Below are 20,748 nucleotides of genomic sequence, written 5' to 3' on the forward strand. Positions count from 1 at the left end.
ATGTTGTAAACTTCCAGATTATATATATATAGATTATATATATAAACTTTATATAAAGTATGATATGAAATATACCACAGTATGCACACACACTGTTTGTTACTATGCAGTGTTCGAAAATAATTTTCACTTCACTGGTGCCCTTAACTGTTAGCATCATCACTCTAATGCAGGCAAAGATAATTTATAATTTCTGTTGGTTTCAAAAATATTATTAAAAGTTTAGTCCCATAAAATGAAAATAATTCATACACTTATAGAATAAAAAGGGAAAGTCCCTCCCACAGGATTATAGGATTAACAATTATTAACACTTTTCTGTATATCTCTCCGAATCGATTTTTCTGAACATTTACACACATGCACCACACACACACACTGACACATTATATAACATAACACACACACACACACACAGCATATCACTGTCTTTTCACTTAGCAACATGTCTTGGACATGTTTATAATACATATATAAACTTTATATAAAGTTTATATATATACAACACATATATTAGATGGTGGCTAAATATTTAAATATATATTAAAAATAATTAAATAGTATATAAGGAGTTCTCACAAATCAAACTGAATATAAATGTGAACAAAGGATATGCAAACACAATTTATACAAGAAGAAATCAGATGGCCAGTTAACGTATGACATATGCTTAGTAAGTTAACAAGAAAAAGTTAATATGAGATACATTTATTCAGTCTGAGGATTGATAAAAAATCTGAAAAGATTGCTATTATCCATGGTTGGTAATGTTATGGGGTGTACTGGGCACTCTGATATACTATTAGAGAAGTTTGAGGGACTATGTTTTTATTTAACAACTTTAAATATAATACTTTGCCAGTCATTGGACTTTTTAGAATCAATGTATTGTAGTGAAATATTTATACACTTGTGCAAGCTCATGCATACAGAGTTTTTATTTTCAATCATAACACAATTGGAGAAAGATTAAGCTAGAATATATCTATACTTTAGAATAGGATAGAAACATATGTCTAGACATGGAAAGATGTCCAAGACATGTTGCTAAGTGAAAAGACAGTGATATGTGTGTGTGTGTGAGTGTGTGTGTGTTATGTTATATAATGTGTCAGTGTGTGTGTGTCAGTGTGTGTGTGTGGTGCATGTGTGTAAATGTTCAGAAAAAACGATCCAGAGAGATATACAGAAAAGTGTTAATAATTGCTAATCCTATAATCCTGTGAGAGGGACTTTCCCTTTTTATTCTATAAGTGTATGAATTATTTTCATTTTATGGGACTAAAATTTTTTTTTTTTTTTTGAGACGGAGTCTCGCTCTGTCACCCAGGCTGGAGTGCAGTGGCGCGATCTCGGCTCACTGCAAGCTCCGCCTCCCGGGTTCACGCCATTCTCCTGCCTCAGCCTCCGGAGTAGCTGGGACTACAGGCACCCGCCACCTCGCCCGGCTAGTTTTTGTATTTTTTTTTAGTAGAGACGGGATTTCACCGTGTTAGCCAGGATGGTCTCGATAATCCTGACCTCGTGATCCGTCCGCCTCGGCCTACCAAAATGCTGGGATTACAGGCGTGAGCCACTGTGCCCGGCCGGGAATAAACTTTTAATAATATTTTTGAAACCGACAGAAATTATAAATGATCTTTGCCTGCTTTAGAGTTATGATGCTAACAGTTAAGGGCATCAGTGAAGTGAAAATTATTTTCGAACACTGCATAGTAACTAACAATGTGTGCATACCGTGGTTATGACATCATCTTTAGTATTTGTACTTTCATAGACTGTGTATTAGATGTAACTTTGGATGAGTGTGAGTACCCTCCACTTAAGCAGTTAATTTATCATACTTAATCTTTATTTATTGGATCTTGTGGCTTTGAATAATGCTAAATATCGCTTCTGATCATCCCAGAGAATCAAAATGAAAAGGTTGCCACATGCAGGAATTTTCAGTCTGTTTCATTCTCTCTCTCTTTCTCTGTGACTATAGAACGTTTCCCTATTCTGCTTTTTTATTCATCTCTTTTCTCATTGTCTCAAATTCTAAAAACGGGTTTATATAAATACTGGAAGCACATTGTAATTTGACTTCCCAATAGCAATGATAAACTTTGAAATGCTTAAAATTGGTTAAATCAAGATAACAAATGAAACCCTGTCTGGCTGTCAGTCTTGTTACAGTCTCTCACTTAGGTAAAGACTTAAGAACTTTTGCCCATCTCACATCTGCTCCATCAGGTTCCCAACATCCTGTGCACCGATAATGCTAATATGCCCACCAACACCTTCCCCCATTCGTTCCTCGAAGGAACCCTGGGAATTTTTTGGCTCAGAAACTTCAAAGGTCCTAGCTCTCATTGCTACTGTCTTCTCATTGACATGGAGACCTATTTGTAGTTTGATAAATCAATTTAGTGGATTGAAACTGGCATTTTAAACACAAGATTGAAAGAATCAGAATGTATAATATGTAGAAAGAGTAAGAGAAGTATCATTTCATGAAACTTTAGTCTCTTTCTCTTTCTTCATACATACACACACAAAAGATGCTCTCTCTCTCTGAATGTACACACACACATACACCACAAAATGTAAAATGTATTTTTATTATGGATTATGGTAAAAAAATTCAAAATCTTCTATTTTTTGAACTGCGTTGACTTAATGATAGTAGATATTACTTCCCTTAATGATAGCAATATCTTCAGCTTGTGTTGATGCTTGATAAAATATTCTATGAAATACATCATTGTAACCACTCTTAGTATGTTATCAAGGAAGTTATTCATTATATCACTTCATCGTGGAGACTATAGGAGAAATTCCTGTATGGTATAAATATAAGAATAACTAGACATTGTTTTATTTTGTCTTTGGGACACTGTGAAATATTCTCTTAACTAGGTTTACCTCTTTTTTTTTTTTTTTTTGGTGGAGTTTCGCTCTTGTTGCCCAGGCTGGAGTGCAATAGTATGATCTCGGCTCACCACAACCTCTGCCTCCTGGGTTCAAGTGATTCTCCTGCCTCAGCCTCCTGAGTAGCTGGGATTACAGGCATGTGCCACCACACCTGGCTAATTTTTTTATTTTTAGTAGAGACGGAGTTTCTCCATGTTGGTCAGGCTGGTCTCAAACTCCTGACCTCAAGTGATCCGCCCACCCCGGCCTCCCAAAGTGCTGGGATTACAGGCATGAGCCACTGCCCCCGGCCGGTTTACTTCTTTATATTGTAATTACATAGACTAGAACTAATGCTCTGATTCATCCATAAGTGAATATCTAAGGGTTTTGTATGCATTTTACTTGGTCTTATTTCGGACATTTTTTTATCTCTATTCTTGTTTGCCTTTCCTATTTCTGATATTATTTTATAAACCTGCTCTCGTTTTCTATTTCATTACCCTTATAGATTATATTAACTCTTTCTTCTAAAGTAAACAATATTTTTTGAAAAAAAAATAAAAGATAGAAATATACGGATGCTGATGATTCTAAGATGCCATAATCACTTTGTTTGCCATAATAAACAAACACAACAAGACATGTAAAACTCAGGAATTTCTCTTAGTACAGCGTCATATATGTCTTCAAACCTTGATGATCTTTTATATTTAAATATTATCTTTTCTGAAAGCTGCTTGACTTCCAGTCTTTCATATTAATGTTTTGTAAGCCAAATCCATAAGAGTTAATGATATTAACTGCTTTAATTAAGTGCATTAGGGGAAAGATATTTGGCTTCTAGTTCCAAATTTATCACTGTGTGCTGTTGGAGAATTTGGCAATTCAATGGACTTCTCTGGATCATGTTCCTTCATCTATAAAATGGATAGGATAATATCAAATGCTTGTAAAAGCTGAAGAGATACCCCAGATACTCAAAGTTCTTTCTTAGGTCTAACATTTGTATATCAAAGAACATGTCATTCTATTCGTTCATTAATCGCAAGTTCATAATCTCTTTTATATCCAGTGCTGTGTAGACATCTGACCTTTTTTAAAGAAAAAAAAGTATTCAGTTGCTTCACTCACATCACGTGTCAGCTTTTATTGTAATATTTTACTGGAACATTTATCTTTCTCTTTATTTTTGGATTACCTTTTTTCTTTTATGAATTTTTAGTATCTTAGCACTTGTGTGGCAATGAAAAATGTTAGATGTTTAAATAAATACATTTAGAAGTATTAGATGCATATAAAATACACACATATAAGCACATTTAAAATCTCCATATTTTTCTATATAGTGGTACAACACTTGCTTGGAAATAACATGAAGTGATTTATCTCAGCTCTTATTTTCACACATGCATAATATAGTTTGCAAATTGTGTTACATTCTGAGGACATTCTTCAGTATTCACTTGTTTTGAGAGGAGACTCCCAGGAGACTTACGTTTTAGAAATATAAAACAAAAGAAAGAAAATTACGTAAGAATCCCTCTCTTTTTCTACCTATCTTCCATCCAGAAAGGGACTTACATATATACTCTTCTTTTTTTTTTTTTTTTGAGACAGAGTCCCGCTCTGTCACCGAGGCTGGAGTGCAGCGGCGCCATCTCGGCTCACTGCAAGCTCCGCCTCCCGGGTTCACGCCATTCTCCTACCTCAGCCTCCTGAGTAGCAGTTGGGACTACAGGCGCCCGCCACCACGCCTGGCTAATTTTTTTGTTTTTGTTTTTGTTTTTTGTATTTTTAGTAGAGACGGGGTTTCACCGTGTTACCCAGGATGGTCTTGATCTCCTGACGTTGTGATCCGCCCGCCTCAGCCTTTCAAAGTACTGGGATTACAGGTGTGAGCCACTGCGTCTGGCCGGGACTTAGATATTTAGAAGAGATACAGTGACACAGAGGGGAAATTAATTTTCACAGATTTTCATTTCCTAATGCAGGGACTCTTCAAAGTCAGAGCAACTTACAGAGGAAAGATGACCACCAATGACAATGTTTTGACATCATGTTTACAGGATTTCTTTCCTGTCAACATTGAGCATTGTATGTATACCCGTATGTTTAGGAGTGGATGGGAAGACTTCTAATATTTTTTCCCGTCCTTACAAGATACATTATCTCTCTTACAAGATGCATTATTTTGTTGTAGCCTTAAGATTCACATTAATGTTTGGAAATAAATTTGAGACAATAGAAGTGACCAAATATTTATTTCCCCACCAGTTGCGGGACTCACATTCCTTCAAAGCTGAGACTTCCACTCCATGTTATCATGGTACATCTCCCTCTCCACCCTCCCCCAACCTTTGCCTAATGTATTCATAAGCTCATTTTATCTCCATTAGGGAGGCCCAAAATCAGTTGGATACCTTAGCCTGCATTGGAGCCTCCATTATCTGAAGTACTGTACTACAGTTGTCCTCAGAGTTATCTGAACTGACATATGTCTGTATTAAATTTTATCCTTTTGAGTGAAAGGAGTTTATACTGTCTTACTACTTTGCAGTATCTATTTATAATTCTTCAGACTCTAGTGTCATGGAAAAGCTGTATTTTTTCTTCTCTCTGAGGTTTTCAGTAGTTGGATAGTCAAGATAGTGCCTGGTTAATTAGCAGCTGGTTTGTCTACATCCCCAGAGGGATATTCAGTCCCAGTCCAGCCACAAATGCACAGCTTCAAACAGGGAAGGTGACTTTGATGTGGGTCTAATAAGATCACAAGGAGCTATATTTGGGGCTTCAACTACAGTGGATGGCCTAGGCATCCAGGCTGATAGCTGATTGACTCCTAGTAATCTGAATTATTCTCTCAAAACAACACAACTCAGTGGGAGCTACTGATTTGCTACAGTGTCATAAACAGAAAGAGAATTAGTAGTAGTCTCTGCCCTGATACAAACCTACTTCCACTGAATTGAAACAAAAACTCCGTAATCATAAACTAACTAGGAATGGTGAAGACCTACTTTGACCTAAATTGGTTTATTGACTTGAGATTTTTTTTTCTAAAGAAAATACCTCTTATTGCTTATGATTATAAATTTCCACAGGGATTAGATAAATTATATTTTATCATTAATTTTGTGTACGTGGCCACATGATTGGGGAAAATTATCTGGTGATTAAATGTAACTGTATTTGCTTTGATAGAAAATTACACCAAAGAAGACCAATGGGTAACTAGTCTCGCCTGTCTTGTAAATACCAGGTTGGAAACTGGGTGTGTTCTAGGAAGCACACACATGCACCTCATAGAAGTAAATAGAATTAAATCAACAAGAAGTAGCACTGATTATACCATAGGGTGAATAGTTTTTAAAAAGTCTTATCTTTTCAAGTATTAGTTATGGTCCATTCTAAAAAACATGTTATGGTCTTTATAATAACAGTGAGGAGATCCTCAGGGAATGAATATTAGTGAACTCCTCAAGACATCTTATATATAAACATTTGGTTTAAAACTAAATGTTTAACTATTTGTGTTAAATAGCAGAGTACCACCCTTCATTTGTAAAATAGAATTCAAGATCTTAAATACGTTTTGGATGACAGTAGAACCAGTTTTAATTTGTATACACACAAACATTATCTCCTTTCTCTCTCTCCCTCTCTCTGTGTATGTGTATATATATATAAAATACAAATGTATGTTTGCATGCATGTATGTATGCATGTAAGCATGTATGTGTATATGTATGTATTTGTCTATCTGAAGGAGAAAAGTTTCATGCTGGCCACTACTAATAAAGGTGATTTGCAGCCGGGCACAGTGGCTCATGCCTGTGATCCCAGAACTTCAGGAGGCCAAGGCGGGTGGATCACCTGAGGTCAGGAGTCAAAGACTAGCCTGATAAATATGGTGAAACCCCGTCTCTACTAAAAATACAAAAATTAGCCGGGCATGGTGGCCTGCGTCTGTAGTCCGAGCTACTTGGGAGCCTGAGATAGGAGAATTGCTTGATCCTGGGAGGCAGAGGTTGCAGTGAGCCATGATCACGCCAGTGCTGTACTACAGCCTAGGCGACAGAGTGAGACTCTTGTCTCAAAAAAAAAGGGGTGATTTGTTATCAACATCAATAATATGAAGTAAATATCTGAATAGATATCTCAGTTTGTATTTTCTACAAACTTAGTTACGTATCTTGTAAATAAAAGGGGAAAGGTACATTAGTATTTTTTATCTCCCAACCACTGTATATCCCATACTCATCTTAGTATTTAAATGGCTATTTCCAAATACATTCATTTTCTTAAGCATATGGAATGAGTTGATGGTATCCTAGATACAAAGGAGTCTCATTATTTTATTTCGCCAGAAATTTTTTTTCCCCTCAGGTTTATAGTTTCATAGTTCTTTACAGTATGCTATGCTCAAAGGAGGCATGAATACCAGAATTAAAAAGTGCCAATGTTATGATACATGTTTGGCACCAGAATATAAATTTTCACATTGGTTGACCGATAACACTGTTGTATTGTCATTTTTCTCAAAGTAAGGTCTCACTAAGCCTCTTCTTGACCATTACCATCAAGTACCATTACCATCAAGCTATTTATAATCCTTGTGTTTAGTTTTTATATACTAACAATAGAAAATACTGTCTTTCTCATCTCTTTCATTTAATGATGAAATTTCCCTAAAATATGCAAGTGATCTAAGACCCGGGGCTGGAAATGTGAGGTACATGTGAGTTTCTCAAATTATTCAAGAGCTTTATCATACTATGGCCTGAGAAATTCTTGCATAGTGGCCATTATCTGTCTTATAGAAAGGCAGGAGTTTGTATTCACCAAATCAGCAAAACAAGAATTCACAGCTGCAGAAAAATGAATTACACATTTTCTTAAGACAATAGTCATATCATGGCAACAGATTACCTAATCAACTGTAATCAGCTTTTAGTAATTGTGAAGGTAAAGTTAGTTCTACCAGCTCAACTCACAACTTTCTTTATGTAGTAAAATAAATCTAATTACATTGAGTTAACTTTCTTGATGACTATAGTTTTCTACAACAGGCTATTTTTCAATGAGTTGAATAATTTGCTTATATATTTATGTGATTTTCTATATGGTAGTGTTAATCAACTTGACATATCAAGAGAATGATAATTTTCTCCTCATTAAATAATATCCCTAACTATATTGTCAAAGTACTCATAATTTAATGCTGAAATATGTAGGGGCTGAGTGGCCTCTGTGATTGTTTTCAGATTGCATCTTCCATTGTTGAAAGAATTACCTTTGATATCAATTAATGTTCATAGAATTTTTGGAGCCAATTTTAAGGAAAAGTTAAACCCAATACTGTTTATCAGTGCCAGTAATTGCTCTCCTGTATGTCATAACCAGGCCTATCTATTACCAAATGCCCTGAGGCAGAGCTGTTTATAGATAGCCATGAAAACAATGTTTTGAAACTTCAGCTTGCCTGATTCCAAAACCTCCTTTTATGCATGGTTAGTTAAATCAGCCAAAAAGATAGTTGACAGCAATATTTGGAAATAACCTGAAAATGGTTTGACCTTTTCATTAGGTGCTAGAAATAAAAGCAGAGAATTAAAAGAAGACTTTTATTTAACCTTTTGAACAAAAACTGGTTTACAAGTCAAACATATGTTAGGATTGTGCGTGAGCTGCTGATGACATAGACACTCATTTGCTCCTTAAAGAACGAAATTTGAGCACAAGGAAAGAAAACCTTTCTCTGGAACAAGTGAGCTCTATTTAAAAAGTGTAGGTCTCTATTTAAAGAGAGTAGGGCTGGCAAAGGCCTTTGTCGTCTGGCCAGCCAAGAGGATAATGTGCAGAGACATTTAAATTCAGTGGGACAAACACTACCCTTTGTTGGCTCCCACACTCTCAGACGCACACACAGAACTTCCACCAAAGTGAGAGAACTGTATCTAATTTGGAATTCAGAAGATGGCCAAAAATAAATAGTTTATTGTCATATTCAGATTATATTCACGGTTTTCTAGGTTGGTGTGTATGACATCACTGCTTTAAACCCAGCCATTCATCAGCGTTGGTCACTATTCTTTCTCATGCCTAGTCGGGGGGTGGGTTTAAAAAAAGAAAGTGTTGAGCATAGATTTGACAGGACTTAACAATGGGGAAAGCTTTAGGGATACACTTTTGAGTTGAATCTTTTCCTTTTTGCTAACGTTATTTAAATATTTAAATATTTTAGGTTTTTTAATTACAGAAGTAATACATGCTTATTGTTTTCAAATATACTACGGGTAATCTGTGTTTTAAAATGTGAAGCTGTCTTTCTGCCTCTATGTCCACATCCTCAGCAAAAGCACTGTTGATATGGTTTTTTCAACCTTTTTGCTATGCATTTACAAATACACACATGTTCTTTTGTGTGTATGTAGATGTAGAATGTATATTCCAAGTGCATTGAAAACAACATATATTTTCCTGCAAGGTGCTTTTTTAAAAAAAATTTGGAACTATCAAGGGCTGCCTTCTATGTTAAACACTGTAAATACTTTCAACAGATTATCCACAGTTGTACATTATCCACAATGTAAGTGTAACATGATTACTTTTTTCCCTAAGGTTGGATATTTAGTCTGTCTAAAATTTTTCACTATCATGACAAAAAGATTCAATGTATATCTAAGTACATACTAATCAATGAATGCTTGTGACCATGTGAGCTTTACATTAAAAACAAAAAGTTTTGAATATTTGGGTAAATGTTGAATTCTCATCTGGATAGATTCTTTCCACCCTAAAAATAACATAGGATTACTGATGTCTTTAAAATAATGGAAATATTTATTGGCCCTAGTGTATCTATGGTATCATTGACCTTTTAAAAAATCCAAATCTAGATATGAGTCAGTGGTATGAAAACAAAAAATAGGAGACAGTTTAAAATTATTTATAATGAAATATGCTGACACCTAAAATAACCCCAGTTTGAAGAAATATTTCACACTTTATTTTAATATGTTTTTTAAACTTTACAGAAACATGTATATATTCCTTACCACAATTGTGGTCACTAATATTAACCTTTTTCATTTACCATTTTTTGATTTCAGAGATAAAAATATAACCAATAAAGTTATGCTGCTTATAAAACAGAAGACATTGAGATGTGTCTAGTTTTATTATTGTTGTGGAACTGTTTGTATTATTAGCCCATGTAGAGGAAAACAGAAATGCAGCTTGTCCATCACTCCTTTTATACATGTGTAGGTTATAATTTGAAATACATAAAGATTGACATCAGATTAATGATCTTAGTCATGTAAATTTAAATTATAAAGTTGAGATTATTTTCATCAATACTTAAAACATCTGTATTCAGAGTTTTTATTAACTATTCTTTATTATCCAGGCTGAATACTATAGCAAGAACTTTATAGTTAACTGTCATATACACCTCAGAAGACTGGCATAAATTTGTGAAATCCATGAATTAGATTGCTTAACAACTCCGTTGGCTCCTATAGTGTATGTATTCCTGTTAAAATATACATTTGAAAGAGCACAACTGGAGCATATACAAAGGGGAGTGGTTAAATTGTAGAGGACCCTGTCACTCAGGCTGTAGTGGAGTGGCATGATCCCTGCTCACTGCAGTTCTGCCTCCTGGGTTCAAGCAATTCTCCTGCCTTAGCTTTCCTAATATCTGGGATTACAGACATGCACCACGATGCCTGGCTAATTTTTGTATTTTTAGTAGAGACAGGGTTTCACCAAGTTGGCCAGGCTGGTCTCCAACTCCAACTCCAATTCCAACTCCAACTCCAGGCCTCAAGTGATCCACCTGCCTCGGCCTCCTAAAGTGCTGAGATTACATGCATGAGCCACCATGACTGGTGAGCTGGAGGTATTCTCTTGTGAAAAAGAGAGAACTGTAATATGGAATATTAAAAATATTCCATAAACTCTTATGTGGGAAACACGTTAAATTTATTCTGTATAGCTACATAAAGCCAACTAAGATCAATGAGTAGATGTTGAAAGGAGAGCAATGTTCAATTTTAGTTTAATCCTTAAGAAAATGTTCTGCTTATATTAATACAAATAATGCATATTTATTGTACAAAATGCAAGAAAGCATTAAAAGAAAATATATCACCTTTGATCCCATAAGCAAGAAATGGTTTGGTACATTTTCTTTAAAGATTTGATATATGTATGGTTGTATTCAAATTGAGTATTAATTATTAGATTTCTGACAGTTATTAAATTGCATAGGGAAGAGAGGGTAACATAACTATTTTATGGTAGATTGAACATTTATAATAAAATTTTTATTTAAATATTCCACTTTTTAAAATTAACCCATTCCATCAGTTTCCTTTTTGATCAATTTCCTATTCATTTTTGAAAACAATTTGGAAGAGACTTCTTTCAAAAATATATTGCAAAAATGGTACAAATTAATTTGCAAAGTCAAATTGTGTTTTTTTGGGAAAGATTCAGGATTTTATTGCTAAAAGCAAAGTTGGAAAACAACTGGGAATGCAAGGCTCCTAAAATTCTGGTAGAATTCGATGTGTTGATAGTTCAAGAAGACCAAAGCTACAAGATTTGTGGCATACTAGATGCTTAAAAATATAATAATAAAGTGAGAGAATTGGGGCAGAGAGAATAATTTGCATGTCAGAAGAATAAGAAAAGCTCTTGGGACAATTGATAGACCCTAGAGTATTTTGTCAAAACTGAAGATTGTGATATAAAATCTTACCTTTTTTTGCTGGCAAAATTAAGCCCAAAACAGTTTATAATAAGTAAATCTGAACATATGTATACCTTAAGACCCAGTATGCACCTTTAGATACATATCCAATAGAAATGTTTACACTAAATGTGTTTTCCAAAAGTACATGTGCAAGAATGTCTGTAGCAGCCCTGTTTGTAGTAGCCAAAAAGTGAAAACAATGTGCCTCAAAATTAGAGTGGATAAATTATGAAACATTCATGTAATGCAACACCATACAGCCATGAAAAAGAATGAACCACTGTTACATACAGTAATATTGGTTTACCTTACAAATATAATACTGAAAGAAAGTAACCAAACACAAGGGTGCCTAGTGTATGACTTAATTTTTATAAAGTTAAAAATATGGTCAAAACTAATATGGGATGTTAAAAGTCTGGCTAGTAGTTACTTTGAGGGTATTAATGAGAGAGGGCACAAGGAGTGCTGTTGTAGTGTTCAAAATGTTTCCTTTCTTGATATAGCTGGTTTATTGGAGTGTTTACTTATATTAATTAATACACTTATATTAAAATATACACCTATGGTTTGCCCACTTTTCAGTGTGTACATAGCACTGGAATAAAAGTTTACATAAAATAAAAAAGTTTCCCCACCATGGCCCTTCCACCCTCCACAAAAAATACTTTGTCCATTAAAGAAGGAGCTCAGAGTTATATATCCTACTGAAAATTTTATTAAAGATATATTTAAATATACTTTTTAAATATTTTGTTTAATTTTGAGAAAAGTTTCCCTCAAGTTTACTATAAAATTTAAGTTTACTAATTATCTGTTTCTAGTATCTCAGACAATGAAAATCTCCAATTTATACCTCCTCTATATACTCATGTATTTTTTATTTAATAAAATTAGAATCAGACTTTTAAAATATGTTTCACCTATTATTTGGTTTTTGCCATTTTTCATGACATTAAATATTTCCAACTGAAATGCATTCTAACAAAGGTGTTAACAAATAAAACAAGTATCTCAAAAGATCGTGCTACCTCTATTAAATATTTGAGTTGAGGCTGCATGGCCACTTATGGGGGAAGTACGTGAAATCCTACTAACATATCAATGCCTGGCAAATATTGGACTGTTCAATATGTCTGTGGAATGAATTAATGTTTTTGGAAGTCCTTCCAACTCTGATTGCCTAGAATATGCAAGTAAGCAAAGTCAGCAAGAATATTGTGAAATGCTCACTCACTGACTCTAAATGGTACATAACAGTGCCTGGTTCTAATTATTACATCAACATCTGTGATTACTGATTCAACCCCAGCTCTATGATACTTATTTGCCAACTTTGCCATTGTTTTAAAGATAGATGGTAAGCACCATGAATACTGATGGAAGCCTTTGTTTTTGCCAAAGGGTAGACAAGGTGTCTCCAAAAAGGCTTTATTTCACTGGCAGAAGAATTTCTAACAGAGCTTGTAAATTTCATTTTTAGTCTCCATCCCCTTCCCAGTTCAGGTTACAGGGCAGGCACTTTTAATAATCTTGCTTGTCTGACAAATGATTCTATCATTATTGATATTGTTCTTCTCTTAGCCACATGTAAACACATTTGATTGAGACTTTAAGAAATAAATTATTTCTTATTTCAAGAGTGCTTCTCTTTTGTTACAGTAGTTGGAGGTCTGACTTGGAATTGTGCTTTCATTGTTTCTTCATATTTATACCATAACTAATATTGCTAATATCAAACTTTTTATTCTATTTTTTTATTTCTTAGGAAGAGGTGAAGCTTCAGAGATTATATTCTGATTGGTCAGCTTCTTAATCAAAAGGAAAGGAGTATTTGTTTAGATATCTCATACATTTACTTTTTGACTGCTATGCAACAAGACATAGAAAATGAGGGAGAAAGTGTCAAAGGGAAAAGAGTGGTAGATGTCAAATGTCATATGTGTTTCTGCATGGATATATGTTCACATATAGGTTATGTATACATCTACATATTGCTGTGGTCTGAAAGTTTGTGCTCCTCTATTTATGTTGGAACCTAATCACCATTGTGGTGGTTTTAAGAGGTGAGGTCTTTGGAAAGTGATTAGGTCAGGATGGCTTTGCCCTCAAGAATGGATTAGTGCCTGAGGGAGCTTGTGGGCCCCTTTGCCCTTTCATCATGTGAGTACACAGAGAAAGCATCATCCCTGAGGAATGGGCCCTCACCAGACACTAAATGTGCTAGCCCTTCGATTCTGGACTTCCCAGCCCACAGAACGGTGACAAGTAAGTTTCTGTTGTTTGTAAATTACCCAGTCTAAGATATTTTTGTTTTAGTGGCTGAATGGACCAAGACACATGTATATGTACATGTGTATATATATATACATATATACACATATATATATGCGTACATATAGGTGAATATATTGGATTAGATTAGATATGCATAAGTAATGGAGAATCTCAATTAACCAGTAGTAGAAATTGTGAAGTACACATCTGACATGTAGATTTGCCAGATATAATGCATCCACTGATTTATGTGGATATTATTTGTATCCACTGATTTATGTGGATATAGAGGTGCTTCGGGAGGGGGTTGCGGGGGGAAACATTTGTTATTCAGCCCTATTGGCATAGTTGGTGAACTGTGTGATGTGAGATGGCTTGGAGAACCGGCGGCACATTTTAGGAAGGAGTTTGTGGTCCATAGGAAAAGGTTCACTTGAAGAAAAGAGTCTGGCTTAGTGACCTGGAATTAAAGGGCACCTAGACACTAGGGGAATTATGGCTTTGGGAACAGCATGGCAATTTCACCTAAATCTGCCCCAGTTCAGCCATCCTTATGGTAGATTCATATCCCAGATGTTAAGGACTGTGTGGAACCTAAAACAGATGCTGCACTAAGGTATTAGGTCTCAAGTAACTTTGCCGCAGGATCCATCTGAAATCCAGAGTCAGCATTTGAGCTTCAGTCAGCAGCCTTGAGATGCTAGCCAGGGCAGTTTAAGTGACCATTGGGCAGATTATCAAGATAGAGTTTCAAGGTCAACAGCAAAGTGACCTGAGTCCTAGGCTGAACTGTGGTAGCCACACACTCCCTGAGCCTCATGTAGTGATCTTTCCAAGACCAGGAACAACCAAAATGAGCATTAAGAGTGTGGCCCGAGGATAACATAGAAGTGGCAGCAGGAACATTGTCCTGGATAGGTCAGTAAGAACACATACGAGTATGACACTGAGGAAACAAGCAGAAATATCAGAAGTGAACCTTGGAAGTTGAGGCTCATGTCTTCCAATTGAGGGTAACATGCTGGAGTGTGGGCTTGATTTGTCAAAGGACCTTTGTGGGAAACCACAGGTGGGAAGACCTGCCATTTGTATAGAGAAAGAGAAAGAGCATGGGAGCAGTCTTATGAGATGCAGACTTAGATGCATCAATATATAATTGATATGGTTTGGTTGTGTCCCCACCCAAATCTTACCTTTAATTGTAGCTCCCATAATCCCCATGTGTTATGGGAGGGACTCAGTGGGAGGTAATTGAATCATGGGGACAGGTTTTTCCCATGCTGTTCTCATTATAGTGAATAAGTCTTACAAGATCCGATGGTTTATAAAGGGCGGTTCCCCTGCACACACTCTCTTGCCTGCTGCCATGTAAGATGTGCCTTTGCTCCTCCTTCACCTTTCACTATGATTGTGAGGCCTCCCCATCCATGTGGAACTGTGATTCCATTAAACCTCCTTTCCTTTATAAATTACCCAGTTTTGGGTGTATCTTTATTAGAAACATTAGAATAGGCTAATGGAATAGTATAAACTTGGACATTTGTAATATAAAGTAGGATGCTCTATCAAGGAAACAATAAAATGTTACCTTTGTTTCCCAATGTAAGTTCACCATGATTTTACTTTTTTCTCGTTCCTGTGATACTTTTTATAAAATAAATTGTAAAGTATTCATTGAATGAATTCATATCTTCTAATCAGAATTTTCCTTAGGAACTTCTCTAATTGTGTAGTTAGGGTAAAAATTGCTCTGTATATGCCTGTGGTTTCAAAAGACTGGAATGTCCTATTTATCTTTTTACTTACTGAAGGTATTCACTTACTTCTTATGTATTTCTTATACTGTATTAATTCTAAAATATTAACCTATTTCCAGGTGTAATGGTGATAAATACACAAAGGTCAGCATTGATTAAAAAAAGCGGGGGGAAGGAGGAGGAATTTAATTCTGGAGCCAAAATCCATTTAGTTAAGCAGATCAAGGACATACAAGGGCTGTTACAAGCACATAATAGCCTAAGACATAAACAGGCAAATATTTTTTTCTTTGGATGTCAAATTCACAGTATTAATAGTAGCTGCCTAGAGTATTGTGTTAAGAAAGAGGCTGAGGTTTGGTGGAAAAGAATTGGTAGTGCTTACCTGGGAGTGCCTAAACTAGTGACTGGGAGGTTGTGGTGATACAAGTGCCACATATTTGCTAATCCTTATCTAAAGCTTCCCTTAACTATTTAGTTTAGCTAGTTCATTAACACTATATAATATCATAACTTATTTTGTTTTATTTTTCATAATTTGTCTACAGAGATTACATTATTTTCCAAAATTTTTCTATAGATTATTACAAATAAGTGAATGTCAGATATTTTATGCAGGTATCTGGAACTAAATTATCAATATTTATAAGTATGCTCTAAATCAAACAATACACTTGCTAAAGCAATCTACAGATGAAAACCAGAGTCTCATTTAGAATTGCCTACAGACAAAAGGGAAGGGACTCATGAGCCTTGAATAAATGGGGAAATTGTTCCTTTTCAATTCATTGCAGAAATATTTATTTAGCAAGTACCAAGATATTCTTGGAATTAGATTATGCACTGAGAGCCTCATAATCTAATGTGAAAACAGACATATTATTCCGAAGTATAATTTCCTAAATTAATAATTATAGAATTGCTAAAATTTTCTGAAGTGTTAATTATGGAATTACTAAAAACCAGCTTAGATGTAACAAAAAAGATCTAGGAATTGTCTGATACATTTATTAATCTTATAAAAATAGTGGAGATTTACAAAATCAGAGATTTTTTATTTTTGAGCTCAAAAAATTGAAGTTCTTCTTAGGCAGTGTAATTAATCTTATAATTTTAGGTAGGTCGCTCCAATTTTCAGATTAAAACTCTGGAATACTTTATAATAGCAGTGTTTTATATTTGAATAGCATTTTAAAATTTGCAAAGCATTATGTTTTCAAATACTTTACTTGGTAATATAAATAGGTCAAGTACTGTCTCCACTTTTATGTAAGGCTACTGTGGCTCAGAAAATTTAAACAAGTTACTCTAGTTTGCAAAGCCAGTGGAGTTGGAAGTCAAACCCAAGTACTTGGGTTTCTAGTCCCAAATCCTCTCTTTATGTTAGAGTAAGCTCAACATAATATATTCTTGAAAGCAACTTAGAAACATACATCATTATAAGGTAAAATAAAATTTATTTATTTACTTTTCTTATTGCTCACCATGTGAAGAACCTGCGAACAGCAAGAAACTTGCTTTAATTCCCTAATTAAACAAAATTATCTTATACCTTGTTAGGCACCTGTTATTTTCAGCATTTACCCTAAAAAATGTGGCATTGGATAATTAACCAATTATATGAGTTTTACTTAACAGTTTTGTCATTCTCATTATGGGGTTAAATATAATTATTCTTCTATAGCTTTGTAAAGTAAAATATCATAAATTAATTTTCATTGTGTATCTTGGCTCTTGCTGGGGAAAATATTCAAAATAAAAGCTTTATCTTACCTAAAAATGGAGGAGGATGGTGTCAGAATTTACTGTCATCTTAACTGATTTCTAATAATGTGTCCGAACACACGGGTCTCACATAATTCGCAGCTGCCTTTCGTCTTGATTTTTTCTTTTTGAAAACTGAGCGTTTTTTTTTTACTTTATTTAAACCCCAATATTTGGATAATAAAAAGGAGTCAGGGACATGGAAATAAGTGTAGTAAAAACGGCAGATATCTTCCTGTTTGCTCTAAGAAACTTAATGTTCTGTAGCTTGTATATAGTCATGTAAATAAAATAAAGATAAAATGACTTCCGTTTTTTCAGTTTAAGTTCAAGTTGATATTTGAAATAGCTTTTTTAAAAAAGTTAAGCCAAACCCAAATAATCTTGTAAATCTTTTACTGGAAATATTTATGGCTATGATATCCTTGTCCCTTTGTCTCATTTTTTTTTTTTGTGAAATTTTAGCCAGGACATTGATTTCATTACACATTTGAAGAATCCTGTGTAATTACAGCATTTAAATGAAATGAAAAGAAAAAAGAATTTTGTTACTGGTATTTATCTTTTTTTCCAAACTGAGAAGGGATAATTCTTAGTGAGAATCTGCCAGCCAGGTCTGAGTGTTGATAATAATCGTATTTTAAAAATATAAATGAATGACTTTTATTTAATCATTTTCCAAAGGATGGATTGAAGCATAAAATCTGTTACACACCCAGAAGACAGTGCAAGAATGGACTGGGTTGGGGATGTAGCCAACCATCTAATTACACAAATAGATTCACAGCACAGTTGGGTCACAAATTATGTTTCTAAATTTAGAAGATGAATCTCCACCATAAATTATTGAAAAGCACTCTGTGGTACTCCTCTCTCCATTTCCCACAAATTAAATTACTGAAAGCTATAAAGCATCTTTAGAATGTGTTTTCCTTGCTGTTTAAAAATGTTCCTTTATCATCAATTAGTGCCAACCTTGATAACATCAGCTATAACCAAAAAACATTGAAACCAAAGGATAAAATAAAGAAGCAAGGAAATTATTTCTAAAAGAAACAGAAGAAGATTTTTTACTTGCTAGGGAGATTTAACTCCTTAAAATATTTGTGAGTTTCCATCTCTAAAATTTTCTTGGGGTAGAAATGTAATGACATATTACATATATAAATAGAGTCACCAGCACATTTTATTTTCTTGTTGATATCATTAGGTGAAATAATTACAGCTGAGCTAGAACAAATTTTGATAAAATAATTTCATTCTACCATAAATTAAGTCATTTGCATTATTTGTCCACCTTTAGTTTTTATTTGATTTGATTGATTGATTGATTGATTGATTGATTTTTTTGAGATGGAGTCTCACTCTGTTGCCCAGGCTGGAGTGCAGTGGTGTGATCTCCACTCACTGCAAACTCCACCTCCCGGGTTCAAGTGATTCTCCTGCCTCAGCCTCCCAAGTAGCTGGAACTACAGGCACATGCCCCCACGCCTGGCTAATTTTTGTATTTTTAGTTGAGATGGGGTTTCACCATGTTGGCCAGGCTGGTCTCAAACTCTTGACCTCAGGTGATCCACCCACCTCGGCCTCCCAAAGTTCTGGGATTACAGGTGTTAGCAACCAAACCCAGCCCACCTTTAGTTTTTGAGCTTATATATACTCACCACTTTCATTCATATGATTATGAACCTGAAAAACAGTTGACGGAAGATATTAGAAAATAAGATTATGTATAACATTACATTAAATTTAAGGTTTGGCCTCTCCATTTCAGTTATGATTTTCTCTACACCGCCTCTCTTCCTATGTCTATAAAATGGGAATAACAATCCTTACTGTGTACTTACTTAAATGGGATAATCAGCAAGCTCCTTGTTCACAAGAGATTTTTCAAATTGTTTTTTATTTTCTAAATTGAATATGCAGCGATGTGCCATGCAGAACTCTGGTTCCAAGTTGAAAATGTCCAATACAAATAGCCGCAGGGTATTTATTGGTTCGCATAAATGATGGCCCTGGAGGTAGAACCAGCTTTAGATATAGCTATACTTGGGAGTAACACATGGTTTTATCCACCTTCAGTTTTGCTACCAATTGTGTTGTCCTCAAACTCAGGTTTTCTGGTATAGAAAGATGGCAGTAGAGCTCAAGTGCCTACCTTTTCTGAGATCTTAGTCTAGTAGATTTCCATTCCCAGGATTCCTTGAAGATACTTGTTGGATCTCAGAGGTTCTGATTAACTCAGCATGTCCATTTCTTAACCCTTGCTAACGAGAAAGAAGAGAATAAAGCTTTTTTCATTTCATATCCCAGAGGATGTGCATGCAGTTCTGCTCCCATTTTTCCTAGAGTATTTCAAGTGAACTACTCAGTGACAATCCCATCAACTTATACTGCCTTACTCTTTTAATTTAATATGAAATAGAACTGTCATTAACTGAAAGGGAAATTGCTTCAGTGAATATATTTGTGAAGAAATAAAATTTATGAGATGTTATAAATTTGTATTTGCCTTCAAAATTTTAATTTAACTTTTAAAGTTAGTTACAAAATATAATTTTAAAAAATAATCAAATTATTCATAAACTTTTGATTGAGAGTTTCTTTTTGATTAGTTGATGTCTGCCTCTGTGCAGCTGACCCATTATATTTACAAATTGGTTGATCTCTGCATATAGGCCTTAATAGTCTTATAAACTATAGGTTACAAACGTCTGCTCTAATTAATCTTCTTTCATATCAACTGAATTTGATGTTGTTGTTGAGGCATTAGTGAGTTTTTAAAAAATAATTTATATAGAGCTTCATTTTGTTGATTAGTCAAAAGTATTGGTAAACTGGCTTCATGGTGTTTGAAATCACCTATTTTCAGGTGATAAGACTTTCTAAATTGATTTTTCCTTGTCCCTGGATGGGTCTTCTTCTGCCAGGTGAGAGCTACATCACTGCCACTGAAAGAGAGGCTGCATGTGCTCCCAGCAGCACACACATGTATGCAAATACACACACTGACACTACGGAGTCTGGTTCGTGTGTTCTTTCTCACTCTCTGAGGTTGTGTATGGCCATACATGCCTCAAATGGGGTTGGTTTTTATAAAAATGTTGAGGCTGAATCACATTTGTTGTGTTATGACATTTGCTGCCTTGCCATCAAAGAGTGGGTACCTTTGTGCTGACAGCTCCTTGGCATTTTGCCCCAGGGAAGTGTTGCATTATCAAAAGAGACACTCACCCTGTCAGTGCCAGTGTGCTGGTAATTAAATTGTGGACAGTTGACCAGAATTCA

The 20,748-nt window shown here is 34.8% G+C and overlaps 1 protein-coding gene across 26 annotated transcripts in view; it reads left to right on the plus strand.

Moving 5' to 3' along the window:
• HDAC9 (histone deacetylase 9) overlaps positions 1-20,748 on the plus strand; it is a 709,012-nt gene that overhangs the window by 352,870 nt on the left and 335,394 nt on the right. For 2 of the 26 annotated variants that reach the window (XM_031665975.1, XM_031666000.1), the window contains exon 1: positions 1,571-1,807. The exons of 19 other annotated variants lie outside the window; for them this stretch is intronic. In XM_031665975.1, the coding sequence (XP_031521835.1) occupies positions 1,726-1,807 (82 nt within the window). In that variant the 5' untranslated portion in view covers positions 1,571-1,725. Of the gene's footprint in view, positions 1-1,567; positions 1,808-20,748 lie in introns of those variants that run through there. 5 more of the 26 variants (XM_031665976.1, XM_031665977.1, XM_031666002.1 and 2 more) reach the window with 5 other exon arrangements.

This window comes from Papio anubis, chromosome 4, assembly GCF_008728515.1.
Source record: "Papio anubis isolate 15944 chromosome 4, Panubis1.0, whole genome shotgun sequence".
Lineage (NCBI taxonomy): Eukaryota > Metazoa > Chordata > Mammalia > Primates > Cercopithecidae > Papio > Papio anubis.